At 44.2% G+C, this 22500-nt stretch overlaps 2 protein-coding genes across 2 annotated transcripts in view; one reads left to right on the top strand and one right to left on the bottom strand.

Moving 5' to 3' along the window:
* Positions 1-20650, bottom strand: part of LOC116511179 (macrophage mannose receptor 1-like) — a 33424-nt gene extending 12774 nt beyond the window's left edge. The window contains exons 1-7 of the mRNA XM_032221042.1: positions 20576-20650; positions 19961-20034; positions 18993-19087; positions 16410-16550; positions 14852-14966; positions 12671-12737; positions 12428-12505 (exon numbers count right to left, since the gene is read on the bottom strand). Of these exons, the coding sequence (XP_032076933.1) occupies positions 12428-12505; positions 12671-12737; positions 14852-14966; positions 16410-16550; positions 18993-19087; positions 19961-20018 (554 nt within the window). The 5' untranslated portion in view covers positions 20019-20034; positions 20576-20650. The remainder of the gene's footprint in view (positions 1-12427; positions 12506-12670; positions 12738-14851; positions 14967-16409; positions 16551-18992; positions 19088-19960; positions 20035-20575) is intronic.
* Positions 1-22500, top strand: part of LOC116511835 (C-type lectin lectoxin-Thr1-like) — a 195629-nt gene that overhangs the window by 61156 nt on the left and 111973 nt on the right. The window lies entirely within an intron of this gene.

Genomic DNA, 22500 nt, shown 5'->3' with positions numbered 1-22500 from the left:
CTCAGAAGGATGGAAGGCTGAGTCAACCTTGAGCCGGTGAGATTAGAACCGCTGAACTGCAGAACTGCAGTCAGCTGAAGTGGCCTGCAGTACTGCACCCTAACCACTGCACCACCTCAGCTCCCCCTCACAGTTCCTGCTATTAAGCCTGGTTTCACCCAGTCAACATATGTACTTTTGTTTTTTCTTGTCTGAGTGGAGGACTTTGAATTTCATTGTTAGATGGGACCCAGGGTTCAAATCTGTCAAGGTTCATCTGGATCTTGAGCCTGTATTCTAGGGTGTCAGCTATTCCAGCCATCTTAGTATTATCTGCAGATTTGGTAAGTTCCCCTTCTATTGCATCATCTAAGTCCTTTATGAAGATATTGAAGAGTCCTGGGCTTAAGACAGAACCTTGTGGTACCCCACTGCTTACTTCCCTATATGTAGACTTAGACCCATAAAGGACCACTCGTTGAGAAGTTTGCTTGTCAGCCAGTTGTGAATCCATCTGGTGATGATGCTATCTGTCTCACTTTTTTCTAACTTAGCAATAGCAATAGCAGTTAGACTTATATACCGCTTCATAGGGCTTTCAGCCCTCTCTAAGCGGTTTACAGAGTCAGCATATTGCCCCCAACAATCTGGGTTTTACCCACCTCGGAAGGATGGAAGGCTAAGTCAACCTTGAGCCGGTGAGATTTGAACAGCCGAACTGCAGAACTGCAGTCAGCTGAAGTAGCCTGCAGTGCTGCACTCTAACCACTGTGCCACCTCGGCTCTATACTTACCAAGAAGTAGGTTGTGGTCTACTTTGTCGAATACCTTGCTGATTGTGGTCAACCCTTGTAGGTTGTGGTCTACTTTGTCGAATACCTTGCTGAAGTCTAAATATATTATGTCCACAGTATTTCACTAATCTACTGATTTAGTTGCTAGTTCCTTTAGCCTAACTGTCACAACATTACTAGTTTTATATATGTGGCCAACATAAGTTCCTCTTTTCCCACGCTCTTAGCTCACCACATTGTAGCCGGCCTACTTGCAAAGGGCCATTTTCCATACACACAACACAATTTCCACATACTCTTCTCTTTTCTTCTTCTCATCGTTGCTGTCTCCCACAAATTCTCCCACATGACACAACAAAAATAACTGAGTTGATATACGATGGAACTTATTGTTCCTATGTTGTTGTTTTTTATTTTATTTTATTTTATTTTTACTTTTTAAAAAAAGATTTTATTGGTAAAAAGAAAATACAACATCCATAACTTGTAAAAAACAATACAACTACATTTCGAGATATTCCCATACTATCAAATCATTATAAACATCAAAGGTTAGGTATCTTATTCCTTCCCTCCCTCTTCTCTTCCCTCATTTCTTCTTTTCCATACCCTTTTCTTCCCTCCCCCCTTACTTCCTTCTCCCCTGCCTTCCCTCCTTTCTTTTCTCCTTTCCTCCTTTCCTTCCCCCTCCTTTCCCTCCCTCGAGCCCCCCTCCTTCTCACATACCTTCCCTCCTTCCCTTCCTCTTTCCCTCCTCCTTCCTTTTAATCTCCCTCCTTTCCTCCCTCCTTCCTTCCTTCCTTTCAACTCTCCTTCTCTCTTTCTTTCCCTCCCTCTTTCCCTCTTTACAACCCTCTCCTCTTCCCTCCCTCCTTCCTCCCCCCGGTTTCTTCTCTTTCTTCTCTCCTTCTTTCTTCCCACCTCCTTTCCCTTCTCTTCTTTCTCTTCCTCCTCTTTATCCTTCCCCCCTTCTTCTGCCTTTCCTGTTCCTCTCCTTTCTCCTCTCCATCCTGACTTCCCTACTGTCCTCCTTCCCTCCCTTCTAACCTTTATTACATTTGCATATTTTCCTCTGCTGAGGACAACCTGGTTTTCTTTCCCTTTCCTTGCTTGAAGAGGCAAGGATTATAAGTCCTCTCGCCTCATCTAAAATGAAGTTTGATCACTAATTTCATGCAGGTAATTATAGCGGATTTCCTATCAGCTTTTTTAAGTTTTCCCAACATTGTAGTCTAACAAAATTGCTCGACGGTGGGTTCTCACCCCTAATACATTTCTCCTTTCGCTTATCTCTCAGTTGTTGTATATTGTTCATTTGAGTTATTGGTTTAATCGTGTTAGGTTAGTCAGCTATCTCTTTTTGTGTCTAAGTCTTCACTGACTCATCAAGCCATTTGTATAGCTTCTCCCAGACTGTATAAAAGTCTGTATCTTCTTTGCCGTTAATTCGCATCGTCAATCTGTTCATTTCTGCTAGTTCTAAAATTTTATTCATCACCATAGTGTTGGTGGGGGCGTTTTCACTCTTCCAGCACTGTGCGCAAACAATCCTTGACGCTGTCAGAATATGGACTAGGAGGTATTGGTTGGATTTGCATATTTTTTGATCTATTATCCCTAATAAGAAAGTTTCCGGCTTAAGACATAGTTTAATTGACAAGATTCCATTCAGCCATCCTAGTATTTGCTTCCAATACGCTTTGGCTACCGGACACGTCCACCACATATGGTAGAACGTGCCCAGCACTGTTTTACATTTCCAGCATATGGCCGAAACTTTTGAAGACATTTTCGCCAGTCTTGTCGGTGGAAGATGCCAGCGGTAGAACATTTTATATATATTTTCTTTATAGGCCGTCGATTTTGTCAATTTTAGGTTCCATCCCCAGACTCTTTCCCAGTCGTCTAGGTCTATTGTGTGGCCGATGTTTTGGGCCCAGGTTACCATGACTTCTTTTACTCTTTCTGCTTCCGTTTTTCGAATCAGTAAGCAGTTGCATATTTTTGAAATTAGTTTCTCATCTGGTCCAATTAAAGTTTTATCTAATTCCTGGTTCTTGTTCTGGAAGCCGGGTTGTGCTAGATCGAATTTGTGTTTGTTTTGAATTTGAAGATATGGCCACCAATCGATGTTTATTCCCTTATCAGCCAAATTTTCCCTGGGGTTTAGTTTGTTTTGGTCGTCTAGCAACTGTTGGTAGGTAACAATTTTATCCAGGTTTATCAAATTCGGGTATATCAGGGTTTCCGTCGGAGATATCCATTTAGGTAGTTGCGTGTAGTATTTCCTTCTAATTTCGAGCCAGTCCTTAATTAATACCCCCCTTAAATGGTGTCTACTAAAATAATTGTGGATTTTATTTCCTTCGCACCATAAGTAGTTGTGCCACCCGTATTGCAGGTCGTGGCCCTCTATTGTTAAGATTCTTTTATTAGCTAACATTACCCATTCTTTTATCCACATAGTTGTTGCTGCTTGATGATATGTTTTCCATTCCGGTAATCCCATTCCCCCTTGAGTTCTTTTATCCTGCAGGTGCATATATTTTATTCTGGGCTTTTTACCGTTCCATATAAAGTTTCGAATCATTTTGTCCAAATCATTATAAAATTTTTCCCCTAACTTGACCGGTGCCGTTTGAAATAGGTAGAGGATTTTTGGCAAGACGTTCATTTTAATTACTGCGACTCTTCCCATCAGTGATAGTTGTAGTTTTGACCAGGTTTTTGGGTATTCTGTAACAACTTATCATAGTTGTCTTCTTTTATGGAAGAGCATTTCGCAGACAGCCAGATCCCTAAATACTTAATTTTTTTAGTTACCTTTAATTCCATTGTTTTCTCTAGTTCTCCAATCTGGTTTTTGGGAAAAAAATTTATAATCATTTTTGTTTTTTCCTTGTTTATTTTTAAACCAGACACACACCCAAAGCTCTCAATGTCCTTCATCAAATTCGGTCCTGAAAGTAAGGGGTCTTCCACGATAAAGACCATGTCATCCGCGAAGGCCTGTACTTTATATTGTTCTTTTTTTATGGTCAATAATTTCCTGATTTGATCTTATCCGATTTAAAAGAACCTCTAGTGACATAATAAATAGTAGTGGGGAGAGCGGGCACCCTTGTCTAACCCCCTTTCCAATTTGTATCTTCTCCGTTAGTTCCCCGTTGACTATGATATTTGCAGATTGCCGTGAATATATAGATTCTATAATCTTAATGAATTTGTCACCAAATTTCATCATTTTTAGTTGAGTGATTAGAAAGTTCCAATCTAGGTTATCAAAAGCTTTCTGGGCGTCGACAAAAATTAATGCGACTTGTTTCTCAGATCTTGTTTGATAGAATTCCAGGGTATCAATTATTATTCTTGTATTGTTTCTAATATGTCTTTTTGGGAGAAAGCCGTTTTGATCCGAATGGATACTTTGATTTAATATTATTTTTAGTCTTTCCGCCAATATTGATACAAAAATTTTGTAATCTGCGTTTAACAGGGATATGGGTCTATAATTTTGGACCTTGCTACTGTCCGCCTCTTCCTTTGGTATTAGGGTGATGTAAGCTTCCCCCCATGATTTTGGGACCCTACCATTTTGTAGTGTCTCATTACATAGTTCTAATAATTTGTCTTCCATGGTATTTTGAAGTTTTTTATATATTTCTGACGGAAGCCCATCCGGCCCAGGTGTTTTATTGTTTTTTTTGTTTTTGAATGGCCTTTTTCAGTTCTTCTTGTGTAATTTCTTTATCGAGCATCTCTCTCATCTCCTCCGACAAGACTGGAAGTTTCTGCTTTTTTTTTTTTTTTAAATATATTTTATTCATTTTCACATTCCATTTTGCAATCACTTATATACAGGGTATTTGCTATAAGAAAAGAAAAAAATAAAATAAAACAAAATAAAAAAAGAAAACACAACTCATCATTCACAACCCCACCTGACACTTCCATCCTCCATACACCCCATCTACCCCCTCCAACTTTCCTTTCTCCCTCTAACACTCCCCTCCTACTTCCCTTTCCCCTCAAACCTTCCTTCTCCCTTTGCTCCCAGCACGCCCTCCTTACATTCCCCTTACTCCTTCCTTACTCCTCCCTCTTCTTCCCCTCTACCTCCCTCCTTGGTGTATTCCTTTATTCAAGTGTTGTTTAATCTGATAAAAAGTAAAATAAACCAAGGAAAAAAAATATAAAGAAAGAAAAGAGAAAGAAAAGAAAAAAAAAGAAAAAACAACAACCGTATATAAGTACATTCTTGTTCTTATTGAGACTATGTTAACACCCACCCACCCACCCCCCATAAATCCCCATCCCTAATCCTCCCGACTTCCCAGGGCCCACACCTGGCACTGCCTTCTGTCTAAAGTATCTTGTGTACGTATGGATTAAAAATAAAAGTAATATATTAAAGGAGAGAAAAACAAGAAAAAAGAAAGAAAAGAAAAGAGAAAAGAGAAAAAAGAAAAAGGAAAAAAAAGGAAAAAGAACTCTTTGTGTTGAGCTCAGCCCCCCATCTTTATCTATGCTTAAATAGTATAAGTCATTCTATCTATATTTTATTCTCGTCTCTTACTTCTTTGTTGTTTACCCCAACCTCCTGTAGACTCTCCCGTTCCTCTTCCTAAACCTTGTATTCAGATAAGCATTTATACAAATTTGTGTAGGCATCAATATACAGTCTAGCCAAAAATAATCCCTTCTGATAAAATTTAAGCAACGTGGATCCTGCCACATATTCAAATATTACTTTACAGAAGAATAATCAAACTTTCCCTTCTAATAGAATTTAAACAGCGTAAATAATCTTTCTTAACCTCATTTTCAAACAGTAATTCAAAATAATCTAACCAAACTTTCCCTTCTTAGTAAAGTTTAAGCAGCGTGGATCAAGTATTACTTTACACAAAAATCAGTTTACATTCTATCTTAAGATAATCCCAACCGGCTTTCTCTTCTAATAGGATTTAAACAACGTAAATCATTCCGCATGCATTTTACCCTCATCCCTTGCTTGTCTGATATTTACCACTATCAAATTTATGCAGATATTAGATTAAGATCTAGCTCAAAGTAATTTCACCCAACTTTCCCTTCTAATAAGAATTAAATAACATGGATCATTCCACATATTCAAATAATACTTTCAACAAAAGTCAGTTAACCTTCTGTTTTAAAGTAATCCCTTCTAACAGAATTTAAACAACATAAATCATTCTGCATTCATTTTACATATATACAATCAATATCACCCCACCAATAAGTTCCGCTTTTTCTACCGGAGAGAGGTCGCAAACCCCCATTCGATCCACAACTTTGGCAAATATTTTAAAATGTCTAAATCCTCGATCTCCGCTTTTCTGCTTCTCCGAGGGAGGAAAGGCTACCCCCTCCATCTTGCAGCCACGCGGTCTGCCGCTTGCCTTCTCCTTCAGCTTGTCTCTCCTCTTTTCCAAGTGAATCAAGGAGTCCCGCCTTCAAAGTCTTATAATAAAAATCCCGGGCCTCCGAAACAGAGTTAAGACGAAGTCTTTGATTCTCAAATGTGACCGTAATGCCGGCTGGGGCCTCCCATCTGTATTGAATCCGTTGATTTCTAAGTTCTTTAGTTAAAAAGGCATAATCTCTTCTTGCTCTCAACATCTGGAAAGGTATTTCTTTGAAGACAATCAGGTCCTGGTCATCAACGCGCAGACTGTTATTATGAAACTTTTGCATAATCGCATTTCTGGATTCTTTTGTGGAGAAATATATAATTATGTCCCTCGGGAGCTGTCGCTGTTCCGCTACCAACGAGTTCTGGCGATAGATTTTCCGAATCTGCCAATCAAAGTTAAGTCCCGGGCTTCCCACCGCATGGCTGAAGGCTTCAACAAAGGTCTGTTTCAGATTCTCTCGCTCCTTTTCGCGGAGTCCTCTAACTCTTATTGCAAATGCCTTCCTATTAAAATTTATCATCACGAGCTGTTCTTCAGTGTCTCTAATTTTTTGTTGTAATATTTGCATATTAGTAGTCAAATTAAAATTAGCCTCCTCCAAGCTTTCCAATTTATTCTCTATTTCAGCAGAATAATCTGACAGGGCAGACACGGCTGCAAACGTATTCGCCTTCATTTGGTCAATTTTAGACTTTAAATCGTCATATAGTTCCAATACAAATTCCTTGATTTCCTCTTTAAAATCATTAAGCATTTGAAAGAAAAATTCCTGTGTTAAAAATTCTCCAGTAGACATAGGAGACAAGGGCTGTGATTCCAGTATAAATTCTTTAGATTCTTTAGGCACATTTGTAGAAAGACGCTTCGATTTTGACCTGGGTGCCATAATAATTAAACAGATAAACAGCGCTTTCGCTCCCCTCTGTTTCCAAAAAAAAAAAGAGTTTATTTTGTTAAGGAGCTGTCTGCAGGAAGGTAAAACCGGCTAATTACATCCCCTATCAGTCACCAACGGAGAGAAATCGCCATTTTGAAGTCCGTTTAAACAAAGAAGGCTCTAAGACAAATGGTGCTGGTATTTAAGATAGTAATAAAAGCATAAATCTCACAGGAGTGGGACCTGCCCGTATTAATCCTAGCTTCAAATAACTTTGCTTTGTCCTGGGGGGGGGGGCTCGCCTGTCTGGGGCTGCAAAAAAGGCAGCTGAGAAGAACTGGCTGGAGATAAAGCTCCGCTCCCGCTGGATCTAATCTCTGTCCCCAGCCAAAAAAAAAAGAAAGGCTGTGGATTACGAATAGACCCTAACACAGAGAGCTACTCCCTGCCCCTTTCTTAGCCAAAAAGGGGTGATATCTATGATCTTATTTAGATATACAGACCAGATCTCTGAGAGGAGCTCGGTTGAGCCCTCCTCGGCAACAGGCTCCGCCCCCCGAAGTTTCTGCTTTATAAGGTATTTTCTAATGTCTTGTTCACTAATTTCGTCTTGTTTATATAGTTTCCTATAATAGTTCTGTACGATCTTTTTCTTTTCCCCTATTTCTTGTTTCAAATTCCCCTCCTCGTCACACAATTGTTTAATAATTCTTTTGACCTTCTCCTTTCTTATTTTGTGGGCCAGCCATCTCCCAGTTTTATTTGCATGTTCAAAATAATTCTGCTTCATTCTCTTAATGTTTTGTGCTATTTCCTCTTGAGAGATCAAATTTATTTGGTGTTTAATTAACTCTCCTTTTTTCCCTGTGTCTACTGTTTTCTGGCTCTTTCTGGGTCAGCAGTTCCGTCTCTCTTAATTCTTTGTTCAGCGTATTAAGTTTTCCCCTGTACACTTTGTTTCTTCTTATTATATAGGCTATTGATGTTCCCCTCACAACTGCCTTCATCGTGTCCCAAACATGTTGTTTTTAAGTTATGTGTTTGTTTCTGTTGATGTGCTTATGTGTTTAAAATAAAATTTATTAAAAGAAGAAAAAAAGAAAATCAGAATCCTCAAAGAGATGCCAATTAAAAAGACCCTATCTGAAATAAAATAAAAAATAACTGAGTTGCAGCTGCACTGCCCCGAACTTTGGTTCCAGAGAAGGAAGATTGACGTTCAGCAGAACCATAAGTCTGGTGACCTTCATTGCCAGCCTGGAGACAGGGCCAGGATAGGCTCCTCCACCATTGTTGTGTAGGAGCAGATGTCTCCATCTCGTCTCCAAAGCACTCAGATGACAGCCCCATCAGCCCCAAGGAGAGCTGTCCTAGGGGCACTCAAAGGACATCTATTCAGCCCCAATGATTTTAGAGCCTGGGGGCTGGCGAGCGCACTCTCTTAGGACCAATGTACTGGCCATTGGTTTGGAAAAGGTGACCACTACAAAAGACAAAGAAGCATCTCATTTTTTGGTGTGCAAATCTGAAACTGGCCAATGGGCGCATTCGCTCTCTGTGTTCATTTTGCATAAATTAACTTTGCCCTTTTTGTTTATAGTTTAGATTGTGGCTTGAAGACTGTAAGTTTCTTGGCACATTCTTCAATGTATTGCCGATTCTGAGAATCAGACGTTTACTGGAACCCATTTGTTTGCAACAAATAACCCATTTATCTTGAAATAAAGATAAATGAATAACCCATTTATCTTGAAATAAAGATAAATAAATAACCCATTTATCTTGAAATAAAGATAAATGACAAGCATTGGCACCGTTTAAATTCAGAACGTTCCCTTGGATTAAGAAATGAAATAAGGAAAGAGGAAGGAGCAAAAAGCCAGAAGGGCTTCCCCACAGGGAGGAAAGTTTGCCCCAGTGGGGTTTTTTCCGAGCCATGGTGACCTTCAGTCTTGGAAGAGATGGAGATGCAAACAAAGAAAAAAAAATTATCACAGTCTTCCAGTGAGGTTAAAGCACAATAAATAAAATCAAAAATAATTAAAACTGCATGAAAGCAATAAAGTCTTCCCACGTCATGAGACATTTACATCAATCCTTAGTCAGTCCACACCTAGAATACTGCATCCAGTTTTGGTCACCACAATAGAAAAAAGATGTTGAGTCTTTGGGAGGGGAAATGCAAAGAAGAGCAACTACCGTATATACTCGAGTATAAGCCGACCCGAATATAAGCCGAGGCACCTAATTTTACCCCAAAAAGCTGGAAAAGTTATTGACTCGAGTATAAGCCTAGGGTGGGAAATGCAGCAGCTACCGGTAAATTTCAAAAATAAAAATAGATACCAATAATGTTTTTGAATATTTATTTCAAAGAAAAACAGTAAACTAGCTCTGTAAGTGGAAAAGAGGGTCAATAAAAACAATATGGTATCAACAATAACTTTAAAAGTACAAAAACCTTAGCTCATTCAGCAACCAAGCTAAAACACAAGAGTTAAAATCCTTCAAAACTCACACAAAGCGCTGTCTTCACTGCCATCCATAGCATTACTAATGCCACATTTCTTGAAGGCGCGTTGCACCATGTCCTCTTCCCATGCATCACGAACCCACTTTGCTATCAATTCTATGTCGGGCTGTTGAGCGGCATATTTTCATGCCTGAGCACCTGAATTTTTTAAACAGATGTCACCTAAGACAACAACGAAATCAGTATTATTTGAAACTCAAAGTTATGTTTATTCAAGGGACCCGCTTAATTAAAAGTGTTATATAATATCAGTATCACTTAACAACGCTCCTGCTTAGCAACCAAAATGTTGGCTCAGGAACTCTGGCATTGAAGTGCGCAAGTCTTAAAGCTGTCAGGTTACAAGATCCTCGCACCTCTAACCCTTTAGAAAAAAAAAAACCCAGAGGTGTTCAAACTTGACAGCTTTAAGACTTGTGTGCTCTACTGTCTTTTGCTCCACTTTTTCATTCTCTATTTTTAGTTGTTGTTGCTCTAAGCTTAAAGTAGAACCCAAAGAAGAAGCAATTGTGATTTCACATTGATGCAGTTCCTGTGTTAGTTGGGTTACCTCAAGCCTCAGTCCTTCCAATTCTCTGCTATGACTTTGCTCTTTGTGGGATAGCTCTTCCTTCCGCTGGGCAAATTTGCAAGTCAACATTTTTTTTTGTAATAAATCATGGAGCATATTAATACCAATCTCTCTGTAACATAATTTCCTCCTGTTACCTTCTAAGGAATCCCATACAGTAGCAGTGTTTCAGAAACCCATTGCCTTATGTTACAGTTAAAACAGTCCTGTCTGAAGTTGGAGTATTAATCAGGAATCCTTGTATTCAACCAAATAACATTGATGATTTCCTGTATTTTCTTTGAAACCAGCCAACAACAATGTACAAATATGATCAAGTAAGGCTGCTTTTAGAAAATAGTTTGAATTGCTAAAGATCTGTAGGTTAGGGTACAAATTCCACAGAACAACCTCCTAAAGCCATTCATAACAAACACCAGCATCTCTTACAAAGTTGGAATGATGGGTCTAATCATCAGGTAGAAACCTGTCAACCCTAAAAATCCCAATATAGATCAAACAAAGGATGGCATCTTAAGATAATACTCTCAACTCCTCCGGATTTTACACATTATTCCTAGAGGACCATCATCCATCTTGGATGGGGATAAATATTTGATATGGGCTGTAAGAGAATGTAAGACACTATGCATAGATTGCCACATGCAACTTTAAATGGACAACTTCAGTTCAATTTACATGAAACCGTCACTTTAGCAAGCCACTCTGCTGGAACATGAACAAGCTTAAACACTACTGGCATTTCATTGTATAGAGTTATGTTCAGTTTTTCCTTTCAATCAAGGCTGGATGACTTTCTCTGCAATTCCTTGCACTAGAGCCAAGGTGGCGCAGTGGTTAAATGCAGCACTGCAGGCTACTGCTAGATCAGCAGGTCAGCGGTTCAAATCTCACCGGCTCAGGGTTGACTCAGCCTTCCATCCTTCCGAGGTGGGTAAAATGAGGACCCAGATTGTTGGGGGCAATATGCTGACTCTCTGTAAACCGCTTAGAGAGGCCTGAAAGGCCTATGAAGCGGTATATAAGTCTACTGCTATTGCTATTGCTACTCAACTACTCTTCTGGCATTTTGGGAATTATAATAATAATGATAGGAGACATAAGGGAAGCTCTTGTCATTTTTTTAGGAATATTCTGCAATAAGACCTTAGGCAGCCCAAAATATAAACAGATATTAGTCTGTACTTTCTATAGCTATCTAACTTTACTTACATAACCTGGAATGGATACTGGGCTTTTTTCCATAAATAATGTACTTTTAAAATGGAAAGGTCATCTTTCAGGCATGAAGATTACAATAGTGGAAGCAATGAGTATTGCTCATTGCAATAACTAGAATAACTGCCGCCATCTCCTCCTCCTCCAACAGCACCACCACATTTGCTGCCCAGCGCTGCGGCTGAGGTGAAGCTGCCAAAGCTCCCGCTGGCACCACCTCCGCTCGGAGCACCTGAGCTCCAACCCCCGCCCCCTCCTCCACCGCCGTGCTTTTGAGGAGCCATCGGGGCTTTTTTTCCTGCTCCCGCCTCCCCCCGCTGCCTTCCTACTGGCTGGCTCCCGTAGCCTCAAGGCTCCTCAAAGCCGCAGCGCCGGGCAGCAAATCCGGCGGTGCTGTTAGAGGAGGAGAAGGCAGCAGCAGTTAGTCCGGTGGTGGCGGGGGCTTTGGGGCTTCACAATTACCGTCAGTCGCCCCGTGCTCATCAAAACAAGTCCAGGGCCAGTTGGCCAGCGCCTGCAAAGGACCTCCTCCCCAGCTCCGGAGCCTGTGGAAATCACTGCGCGGGACTTAAAAGGTCCTGCGTGGTCTTTTCTTTTCATGGTTCACTACGGGCATTCTCTAGGTTCAGAGGTCTACCTGGAAGTAAATGAGTTACCATATACCATAGACTTGTACAACCATGATTGGTCCACATAGACCTTGCAACTCCACCCTCTCTTTGTGTATGCTCAATAAAAGAGTCATCCAGACTATGCTCTGGGTCGTCTCATCTTGAGAGAAGACCTGTCTCCAAGTCCTCCTTCATCATTGGCCTCATGGGCAACCCGCGGAGAAATCGCACCCAGTGTAGGGCTTTCAATCAGCTTTGGGGGCAGGGAAGTGGGACTGAAGCACAGCAGATTCTCCACCCTCTGAGTCCAATGAGGAGGACATGCAAGGGAGCCTCATTGCAGCATCAATGGATGGTCCTTCTGATGAGACCCCCCACCCAACCACCCCTTGAGACCAAGCCTTGCCATGCAGAAGAGTCTGGGGTCTTCAGCTTTAAACCTCCACCATCTCCTGGGTCTCCCAAATAAACAAGGCCAGTCATGCTAGAGAGAATTTATTGGAGGAGCAAAGTCAGATCCGAGCTACAGAAAGCATCCGTGAAGCGAAGGGGTGCAGAGCAGAGATTTCAGCAGGTGGGGGGTGGGGGTGCTTTCAGTGTTCACCAGGTTCTTCTCTCCCTCTGGAGCAGCCAAAGGAACCATTTGCACTAGTATTTGCACTGGCAGAGAAAAGAATGCAAAAATGTGCACTTCTGGTCGTTCCACCTGAGATACCCTGGGTAAGAAAAGAGAAAAAATTTTAGGGACTCCCTGGATGCATTTCAAGGGACCCTCCCTCATTGGCAGGAGGACATGAGGATGCCCCAGAGGATAACCAAACCCTAACCCTCACCTGCTAAAGCAGACTTGGAGTTGTGGTAACCTCAGTAACTTAAACAGCCAATTTTCTTTTCTTCCTTTAGTCTGGGATTTTTATGCCGTTCTTTTGATTGGTTTTTATATGGATGGGCCATTTCTCAATATTTCTCTTCTGTATAGTCTATGAGAGGCTGAGAGTCCTCTGACTGCAGTGAGGTAGACTTTTTATACCTATACCTATACCTATACACATACACATACACATACCTATACATATACTGTACATATACATATAGATTGAGATTGTCTTGGCAATGCTTCAGCGAGGTCTCACTCGCCATCTTCAGGCTGGGTTTTGGGCTTAAAGTGTGATTGGAGCTGCCGTCTTTCTATAAATCTTGGTGGTGGAGTGTGCAGTGCTGGCTTAGTTTCAGTAAGTGAATGATTGGTTGTGTGGTTGTATCATGATTGGTAGATTGGTGCTGATGGGTGCTGGCTGTGTGTCTATTGTTTTTCGGCCTGGGTGGTGGGTGGGGCTCGTTTGTTGACTAGGGCTGGTTTCCAGATGTCTGGTAGGCGGGAGGTATCGTCACGTTTATTCATGTTGTGGGGGTGTTTCTCTATTTCGATAGCTCTCCCCCAAAACCAAGACACAGAACAGGACAACAGCACCGCCCCCCCTCCCTTACATCAAAGGCACCACAGATAAAATCAGCAAAATTCTCCACAAACACAATATCAAGACAGCCTCCAACACTGACCAAAAAATAGCCAACATCTTAAGAAACCCCAAAGACAAAATCCAGCTAGAAAACCAAGGAGTTTACAAAATACCATGCAAAATTTGCCCTGCCACATACATAGGACAAACGAACAGGAGAATAAATGCACACATGGCAGAACACAAGAACGCAGTAAGAACAGAAGAAAAAACTTCCTCCCTTTTCCAGCACCTTAACATGAAATTAATTTTGAAGGAACCAGATTAATCTCCAAAACAGAACACTTCAAAAAGAGAATAATTATGGAAGCTATCGAAATATTTTCTAATATTCTGAGATGGTGGATTTGGGGTTTTCATGAGCTGTACGCCATAATCATCACAATTATGACAAATCACGGCTTGAACTATCTTGCTTTGCATGTAATGAGTCTTATCTCATAGATTAGTTTCATCTTTTAAGTTGCATTACTGAAATAAATGAACTTTTGCATGCTATTCTAAATTTTTGAGTTTCACCTGTACATGAAGTCTTCTGTTATAACACTTCATCGCTCCCATTGTTAATGGTGTGTCCCATGGACGTTTTGTGCTCCCTTGACTGTGCAGATTGTAGGACTGATGCAAAGGATAAACCCTGGTTTACAATTGCAGATTGTAGGGCTGTGGCAAGGGATAAACCATGGTTCACCAAGAAGCTCAGAGGGATGAAGTGACATGAGAGGCGGCTGGAGCAGAAGTGGAGGAAGACAAAGAGGGAGGCCGGCCGGACACACGTAGGAGCCCATATGTGCTTCTCGGTTGGGATGATGAGAGCAGCAGCACTGATTATTTATCCAGCCTTACTGCATCTCCAGGTAGCAAACCAGCCTCCCTCTTCCAGGTAACCAGGTGCCTGCTAGGTGAGCAGGAACTGGGGGATCCCTTGCAAAGTCACTGTGAGGAACATTCTGGGCCTTTTACGTGAGGTAAAATCCCTTGACTTCCCTTGGAGTTGGACTCTGGCTGGGAAGAATCTTGGAAGTCCTGGCGTTTCCCCCAAGATGGGCTGATTTCAAATCAGAGATCTGACTTGAGGCTAGGTTTCGGTTGATTTTAGTGCTCTTCATGTTAGTATAATTTTAATGGGATTGTTATGCTGCTTAATGTTTGTTAGGGTGTTGGTTATAAGTGGAAGGCTACAGATCCATTTTAAACAAACAGACAAACAGAGGCCATGAGTGGCCAAGGGGTGAAAATTCCAAGATGGACCCACTGAATCCTCATTGCTGGAATTGCACCTCAACCGTCTCACCACCATCTTGACTCACCTGTATAGTGCACAATCTCAACGCAGAACTCTTTGTTCTCGAAGTGATCGGGCTGATCTTTGTCCCAGCGTACGTAGTCAGTCTTAGATCCATCTGTCCACTCCCAGTTGAAGTTCTAAGATGAGAAAGAAGCCATGTTGGCCAATTGAGGAAGAGGCTCTTCAGGGCCCAGGTCGGAGGGGAACATTTTCAGGTTTTAAGGATCAAAGAGAACATCTCTCTCTCTATCTCTCCATCTAACTTGATCTGGAACAGTGAAACTAAGTTAAAATTGGTGAATGCTTGGATGGGGATGATCAGGAGATCCAGAGGGAAAAATAGAACACAGAAGAAAACTATCTGGAGTCTCCATGAAGCCACCAGCTCAGCTTGAGAGCCATCTTGCCTCATGCTCAACATGATGGCAGCCCTGGAAGATACTGATTGATCTAAGAACAATAAACAGGGTCAAAATCAATGAGTTCTTGGGTGGGAGACCACCAGCAAAACCCCAGGACTATCCGAGACACTAAGAAAATGGTAACCTGTTGTAATATAGTTGCAGAGCCACGCTGAATCACACAGGAGAAAACAAACTCCTAAAACTCCATAACATCCTGATAGCGCATAACATAACATCCTGAGATGTGCCCTACCATTGACGTCCAGGATTTGACCATATATAGACTGAGCAGTAGATTAGAAATTGTACTTTTACAGGCTGCTTTTACCCACATGCTATTGCTCCTCCTGCCTTTGTCTTATCTCAATAAAAGGGGCTACCAGACCCCCAATCTGGGTCGCTCCGTCTCCAGAAAGTTCGTGTCCTGTCTTTTCTCAACATTGGCCTCATGGACGACCCACGGGAACATCACATTTGGTAGCAGAGGATGGTTATCTTACAGTAACCGTCCTGGAAACCTGAATGGGAGTTGGGTGGGGGAGGGAGTGGAGGGAGGGGAAGGAGGGGAGTGAGGGGAGGGGAGGAGAGTGAAGGGAGGGAGGGGAGGGAGGGGAGGGAGGGGAGTGAAGGGAGGGAGGGGAGTGAAGGGAGGGAGGGGAGGGAGAACCTACTTCCGTGTTATTGCCAGAATTGAATCTTTCTATTCAGGAAGTCACCAGGAGCTGAGCTCAAGTCCAGGGTGAGGCCCCTTCTTTCCATGTGATCCAGCATCTTTCAGGAATTGGAAGGGCAACGGAGGACAGGAGGAAAGCCGGACGGTATCAGAAACAAGGGAAAACATGCAGGAACTGAAAAGCTGGGAAGAAACTCTGCAGTCCCTGATTTAATTGCCCACCAGACTCCCAACCAGGGTCAGAGGCCATTCGGTGGGCCAGAAAGAGGAAGGCAGGTGGAAGGAGCAGCTGACTGTCAGAGAAGACCTTGATCCTGAGGTGGAGGTCAGAGCAGGATCCGTCCCTTTGGGGACTCTAAACACAGCATAGGAAAGGTTGGGCAGGAAGGGTTGGGCAAGAGAAGGAGTCAATATCGCTCTTCAGAGGCTTTGTCCAAGGGAAGAGTTTTTGGTAGAAACAGAGCCTTTCCCCTCCCTTGGAAAGCCTCCGAGGAAGGACCTACCTGATTTGGATCCCACAGTCCGATCCAGACACGGCTCTGAATTTTGAGATAGTCAGTGAGGTAGAGAGCCACGGCAAATGAGTCAGCCAAGCTATGGATGGAGGCAAGGTGGCAGCCTGGCTTCAATTTCCTGCAGAACAGCTGGGAGAGAGAGAGAGCAACCACAAGGAAGGGTATTGGCTCAGCAGGGAAGAAACATGTCTCTGTGTTTGTGTGTGTGTGTGTGGTTTGTCTGTCTTTGTACTGTGCAAGTGAGATAAGAGCGGGGATCTGATTGCATGGTCCTACCCACATCCTTGAACCCTGCAGATTCCTTCACTGCAGCTCTTGACCCCTTCCCGGCTTAAATTCTCATTTCAACTGAGATGCCCATCCCTTCAGAGGCAAAACAGTCTCAAGATGCCATCCAGAGTTGCCAGCGAAACATCTTGAAATCTCTGGTGTGCAAGACAGTCACTCAACCCTAATGCTCAACTTGTGATGAAGATTAAGAAAGTTGGGCGGGGCTTGGAGGTCTTCTAGTTTGCCCAAGGAGGAAACCCTACACAATTTCAGACCAATAGCTGTCCAGTCTCTTCTTAAAAGCCTCCAGTGATGGAGCAGCTGTGACTTCTGGAGGGGAGACGTTCCATTCCACTGAGTATTTCTTCCCAGTGTCAGGAGATTCTTTTTGTTATTTCTAGGTTGGTTCTCTTGATTTCTTTCCTTCGATTGCTTTTTGTGTGCTTTGGAGAATGGTCTCTCTCTCTCTCTCTCTCTCTCTCTCTCTCTCTCTCTCTCTCTCTCTCTCCCTCTGCCTCTCTCTCTCTCTCTCTCACACACACACACACACACACACACACACACCAGGGATGGGTTTCAAAAATTTTTACGACCGGATCTGTGGGCATGGCAAGGGGTATGTAACTAAATGGGTATGGCCAACGTAACATCACTCATGCACACTCAGTCACATGACCCCCCACCACCAAGCGATGCCCAAAGACATGGTGGTGAAAATTTTGGGGACTCCGACAGAGGGAAGGGGGGCAAAAAGGGGAAAAGCTCCCCCCCCCAAAGACCGCCGGAGGATTTAGGGTGTGGAAAAGCCATAGGTTTCATAGAAAGAATTGAAGCATCCAACTTTGTAGGATGGAGGCCACGCCTGTCTTTATAAATCTGGCAGGCGAGTGGGGGAGGGGAGAGAACAACGGGAAGGAAAGGGTGGGAGATTGGAAAAAATACAGGCGGAGGAAAGTTCACCTGATACTGGCTCAGGACAAGGAGGACAGGAGGAATCAGTTGCAACCCCCAGGCGTGGCAGGGGCATTGGGGGATCGCAGAGCCCAGATGTCAAAACTGTCCCAGACCGAATCAGGGAGAAAGCCCAGGAGACACAGTTGGTGAAATCTCCCGTCTTTACTTCCCTTGAAATTGCTGGAGCTACAGGGAAGAGAGTGAACACAGGCCCTCCTTGGCTGGGCACCTCCTGTCACCACCGCTCATCTTACCCATTGCGGGAATTTGATGAAGCCGAGCGGCTCCTTGGCTGGCCCCAGATCCAAACTAAACACAGACATTTCCAGCGGGGAGCGAGCGGAGCTCAAGGGAGGCGTCTCTTCTGGTTTCTCACTCTGGGACATGGCATGCCGCCCTCTCCTGCCACCTCTGCCCTCTCCAGCATGCTACCCCCGTCCCCTCTGCAGATGCAACGGCAGCAGCTTTGGGAGACGCTGGCCAGTGGGGAGAGGGGGGGGCGCTAGGCTAGTGCAAATGTGTAGGCAGGAGGTGACAGTTCTGTGGTGAAGGCGAGGCAGGGCGAACGTCCGAGCAGGCTGGTTCAAGGGCATGGCTGGCCAGCCATCACTACCGGTTCAGTGACCCACGCCCCATTACCAGTACAGGTTCAGCCGAACTGGTACAAACCAGGAGCAACCCACCTCTTACACACACACACACACACACACACACACACAGACACAAACACACACATACACACACAAACACACACACACACAAACACACACACACACACACACACACGCAAATAGGTTAGAGTGCAGTACTGCAGGCTACTTCTGCTGACTGCTGGCTGCCTGCAATTTGGCAGCTCAAATTTCACTAGGCTCAAGGTTGACTCAGCCTTCCAACTTTCCGAGGTGGGTGAAACAAGGACCGAGATTATTGGGGGTCATAATTTGACTCTGTAAACCGCTTAGAGAGGGCTGTGAAAGCTCTGTGGAGCAGTATTTATGGTACGTCTAAGGGCTCTTGCTATTCCTATCCCTCTTCTTTGTGGCAGCCCCTTAGATATTGGAATGTGGCTATCATGTCTCTATAGTCCCTCTTCTCGTCATACCCAATTCCTGCAACTGTTCTTCATATGTTTTAGCCTCTAGCCTCTTACTCTGCCCAACAGATACTGGACAAACCATAATCCACTCTGTAAAATACTTGCATTTCAGACTGTCCTAAAATCATGACCTTTGTTCCCTTTTCATGCACCCATCCTGGTGGCCCTCCTCTTCAGAGGTGACTTTGAGGGTCTTCAAGGCTCCAGCTAGACTTCTCCTCCCCCTCGGCCAAGATAAAAGCCCTTCTAACCTCTGCATCGTTCCAAGTCTTTGGTTCACCGAAGACCTTATAGCAAAGCCCGTTCCCGGGGAGCCAATCTAGAGGACACTGATAGCCTTTGGCTCCTGTGGGGGAAGAGAGAAAGCCAATGAGAAGATGGCCAGGAGAAGAGGAGGAGGAGGAGACAGCTGGGTCTGCAGAACATGCCTAACCTCCTGAGTTAGCAACAGCTTTGAAACTGACTTGGCCTCGGACAGAGTGGCTGCATTTGCAGATAGTCCAAAGCTTGGTTAGGGTTTGCCTTGCTTAATTCCATTCAAGCTGCTAGTCTTGTGTGAACCTCTCGGGTTTTGTTGGTCTCTCCTTCACTGAACTGTGCTGAGCTGGAAAATGGACTCCTTCCAGAACCAGGCTGTTGACTGGTGCAAAGGACAAGGATCTAGTGGGTCTCTTCTGAAGGATCTGCACTGGCCTCCTGCGTGATCCATAACTACTCAAGCCCTGAATGGCTGAGTGGCTAATTTTTTGTGGGACTGTCCACTGGTGCCCACTGCCCAGGAGGGGTCCTTCTGAACAAGTCCCCCCCCACCATTGGATCCTCAGCTCTCAGGTCCCTGGAAAAGGGTCTCAGCTCTTGTGTGGGTCCCAGGGACAGGGATCCTAGCCCCACTCGGCTGTTCTTTCTTTCAACTCTATTTATTCATGTAATAAATTTATGTCCCACCAAAGCAGATTTTTAATAGAGAAAAGGACTGTTCTTTTGCCAAACCTTTAACTGTTCATGAATAATTCTGAATTTCAATTGTATTTTGTTTTGCAAGGTAGCAAAAGGCCCTGCGTTTTGGGGCAGAGAGAGAAGGAGGGATCTAAATTGCAGAATAAGCCAAGCAGGAAGAGAAGCAACTTCAGAGTGAGGATTCTGGGGAGGTCAAATGAGGAAGGGGATGAGATGCAAGAGCTTCAATCTCTCTGACCCCAGAGACCCTCCTCAAACTTACCTCTTAGGGAGAGGGCCACGACCAGCAAGCTGAAAGTCAAAAAGATGAATCGCCTCATAGTCTTCCTTCCTTCCCTGAAAAGAGAAGAGTAAAAAAAGGGGGAGGAGGAGAAGAAGAATGAGAAGAAGGTGGAGGAGCAGGAGGAGAAGGAGGAAGAGGAGGAGGAGGAGATGAAAGAGAAGGAGGAGAATGAGAAGAAGAATGAGAAGAAGAACACGGACTTTGGGAGGGACCTCGCAGGAAAGGGGGATCCACCTCCACCAGTGACCAAGCTGGGACTCCAAAATTTGGATTGGCAGTTTTATACCTGCCCAGCTGGTGCCAATTTCTGCCTTCCTGGATATGCAGCAGCCTTGGTGGGTCACCCTGGATTCTGCATTGCTTTTTAATGGGAAGTGTGACCTTCCTTAGAAAGGATCTCCTCTGGGTCTCTCTCTGTCTTTCCCATGTAGATCCCCAATAGATCTCTTTTTTCCTGAGTGACCCTCCCGCAGATCCCCTGCTGCAAACAGAAGATCCCCCGCAGCCCCCCTGCAAGAGGTCCCTTCAGATGGAGAGAGAGAGACTCAGGGGCCTCACCTCTCAGGTGCCCACAGGTGGGAGAGCCCCACTCACCTGTCCCTTTGCCTCCACAGGTAGAAAGTCTGCTCAGTGGCAACTCCAGGCTTCCCTCCAGCAAAGGGAATGGAGGCATTTAAAGGCAAGGCCAGGGGTGGATCTGTTGGGGGGGGGTGGAGGGAAGGAGGAAATACTCTTCTTGAGAAAGGTGTGTTGGTCTAACCAGCAGAATTAAGCTTTTTTTCCATTCTTTCCAAGGAAAGGCTAAGTACCCCCTTGAATCACTATGTAAGCATCAGGTTCATTTGTTCAAACCACTGGAACATCTTCCCATATCACATTAAACTCTGGCTGGCAACAATAATGACAACATTGATTATAAAACATCTATTCTCTATCATAAGATAAACATTAAAAGCCTGGCATCAAATGGAAGTTTCCTCAAACCTCCTTAAATCCTCGGGGGGCTAAATGTTTATACCCTCTATTTGCTCTGGGAGGTTGCGGGGGGAGGGTGGGAGGGGATGTGGGATTGGGGGGGAGGGAGGGAAGGGGAAAGGTATATAATTGTAAAACTCATTAAAACTTTTAATAAAAAAAATCCTTGGGGAGGAGATCCCCCTATTAGGATCCATGTAGTAGACGTTGGTTTGGGGAAAGGACCCCTAAACTGAGGACCAAAAAGCCCCCCCCCCTTTCCTAGGAAAATCCAAACCTGTTTCTTGTGGGGTCTCAGCTGCATTTGGGCTCTGCGTTCATTTTGCCTTATTGATTCATTGGTTTATAAAATTATCCAATTTATGCAAAACTGTAAAAATCCAAAATATGACAGCTAAATGATGGGAAGGGAAGGAGGAGGATGGGAAGGGGGGAGGTAGGACCTGATATAAACTATCAAGGGTCCCCAAAAGGAATCCCCTCCATTGGCGCCCCGAGCCAAGTGTAAGGTGACCAGACGTCCCGCATTTGGCGGGACAGCCCCGCTTTTTCATACATTTTCCCGCGTCCTGCACGCTTTTTAAAAAAGCACGCTTTTTTTGGAGCTCGCAGCTCCCGCCCATCAGCTGCTAGCTCGCTGGGCTGGCTCATCGTTCTGTTCTATCCTACCTACAAATTTAAGCCAGCCCAGCCTGCCGCTCACTGATTTAATTGGCCTGGACTCCAGCCAATCAGTGAGCTGGCTGGGATGGAAAATTTTCCATCCCAACCAGCTCACTGATTGGCTGGACTCCTTAGCCTGAGGACGCCTGCGCAAGTCTCCATTTTATTTCGTCTTTGTTTTGGGGTTGCAGCTGCGCTTACTCACTGGTGGTGAGTAAATCATGTTCATGTAATGTTATGATTTGATACCGTGGGAATCTGGAGGCGCTGGGGGGAGGAGACAGCCCCTTCTCCCCCTTTGCGGAGTTCACAGCCAGCCCCTGTGCTGCGCTGGCACGGGCGGCAAAAGCTCTGGAACCACGTGGAAGTTCTCGGGCGGCTGCTCCCTCGCTCTCCTGCCCCGGCGATCCCAAATTCATTCACTCAGCCGGGGCGGGAGGAAAATCCTTTTAACAATCCTTTTAACCGCCCAAGAACAGTGAACGGAGCACCCTCCCAAATCGTGAGTATGGGCTCGGGCTTCTCGAAGGCTCAGACTGCACACCTGCAGGAACTTCGGGATCTCCCCAAATTCTCCATTGCAATCTCTCAAGCGGCAGATCGCCTGCTTCCCTTTCCCCCGAAAAAACATGTCCTCTCTCTATTGGCTTACATCTAAGAATTGTCCCATTTACCCAGAGAGGGGCTCTCTTAAAGTCTCCTTATGGATCAAATTGGGTATTTATTTCCATGAGGAACCTCGAGCCCTGCCGGAAGTTCTCACTACTTGGAGACTTCTTGTAAGATGCCTTCAAATTCATGAGGAAGATATGCAGGGGGCTGCTTTTAAGCCCTCGGCAACATCTCCCCCGCACTACGAGGAGATCGCCCCTCCTGCTAGC

The sequence above is a fragment of the Thamnophis elegans genome, chromosome 7 (genome assembly GCF_009769535.1).
Source record: "Thamnophis elegans isolate rThaEle1 chromosome 7, rThaEle1.pri, whole genome shotgun sequence".
Classification (NCBI taxonomy): domain Eukaryota; kingdom Metazoa; phylum Chordata; class Lepidosauria; order Squamata; family Colubridae; genus Thamnophis; species Thamnophis elegans.
The sequence above is the reverse complement of the archived record's forward strand: the minus strand, read 5'-3'. Positions and strand labels throughout refer to the sequence as shown.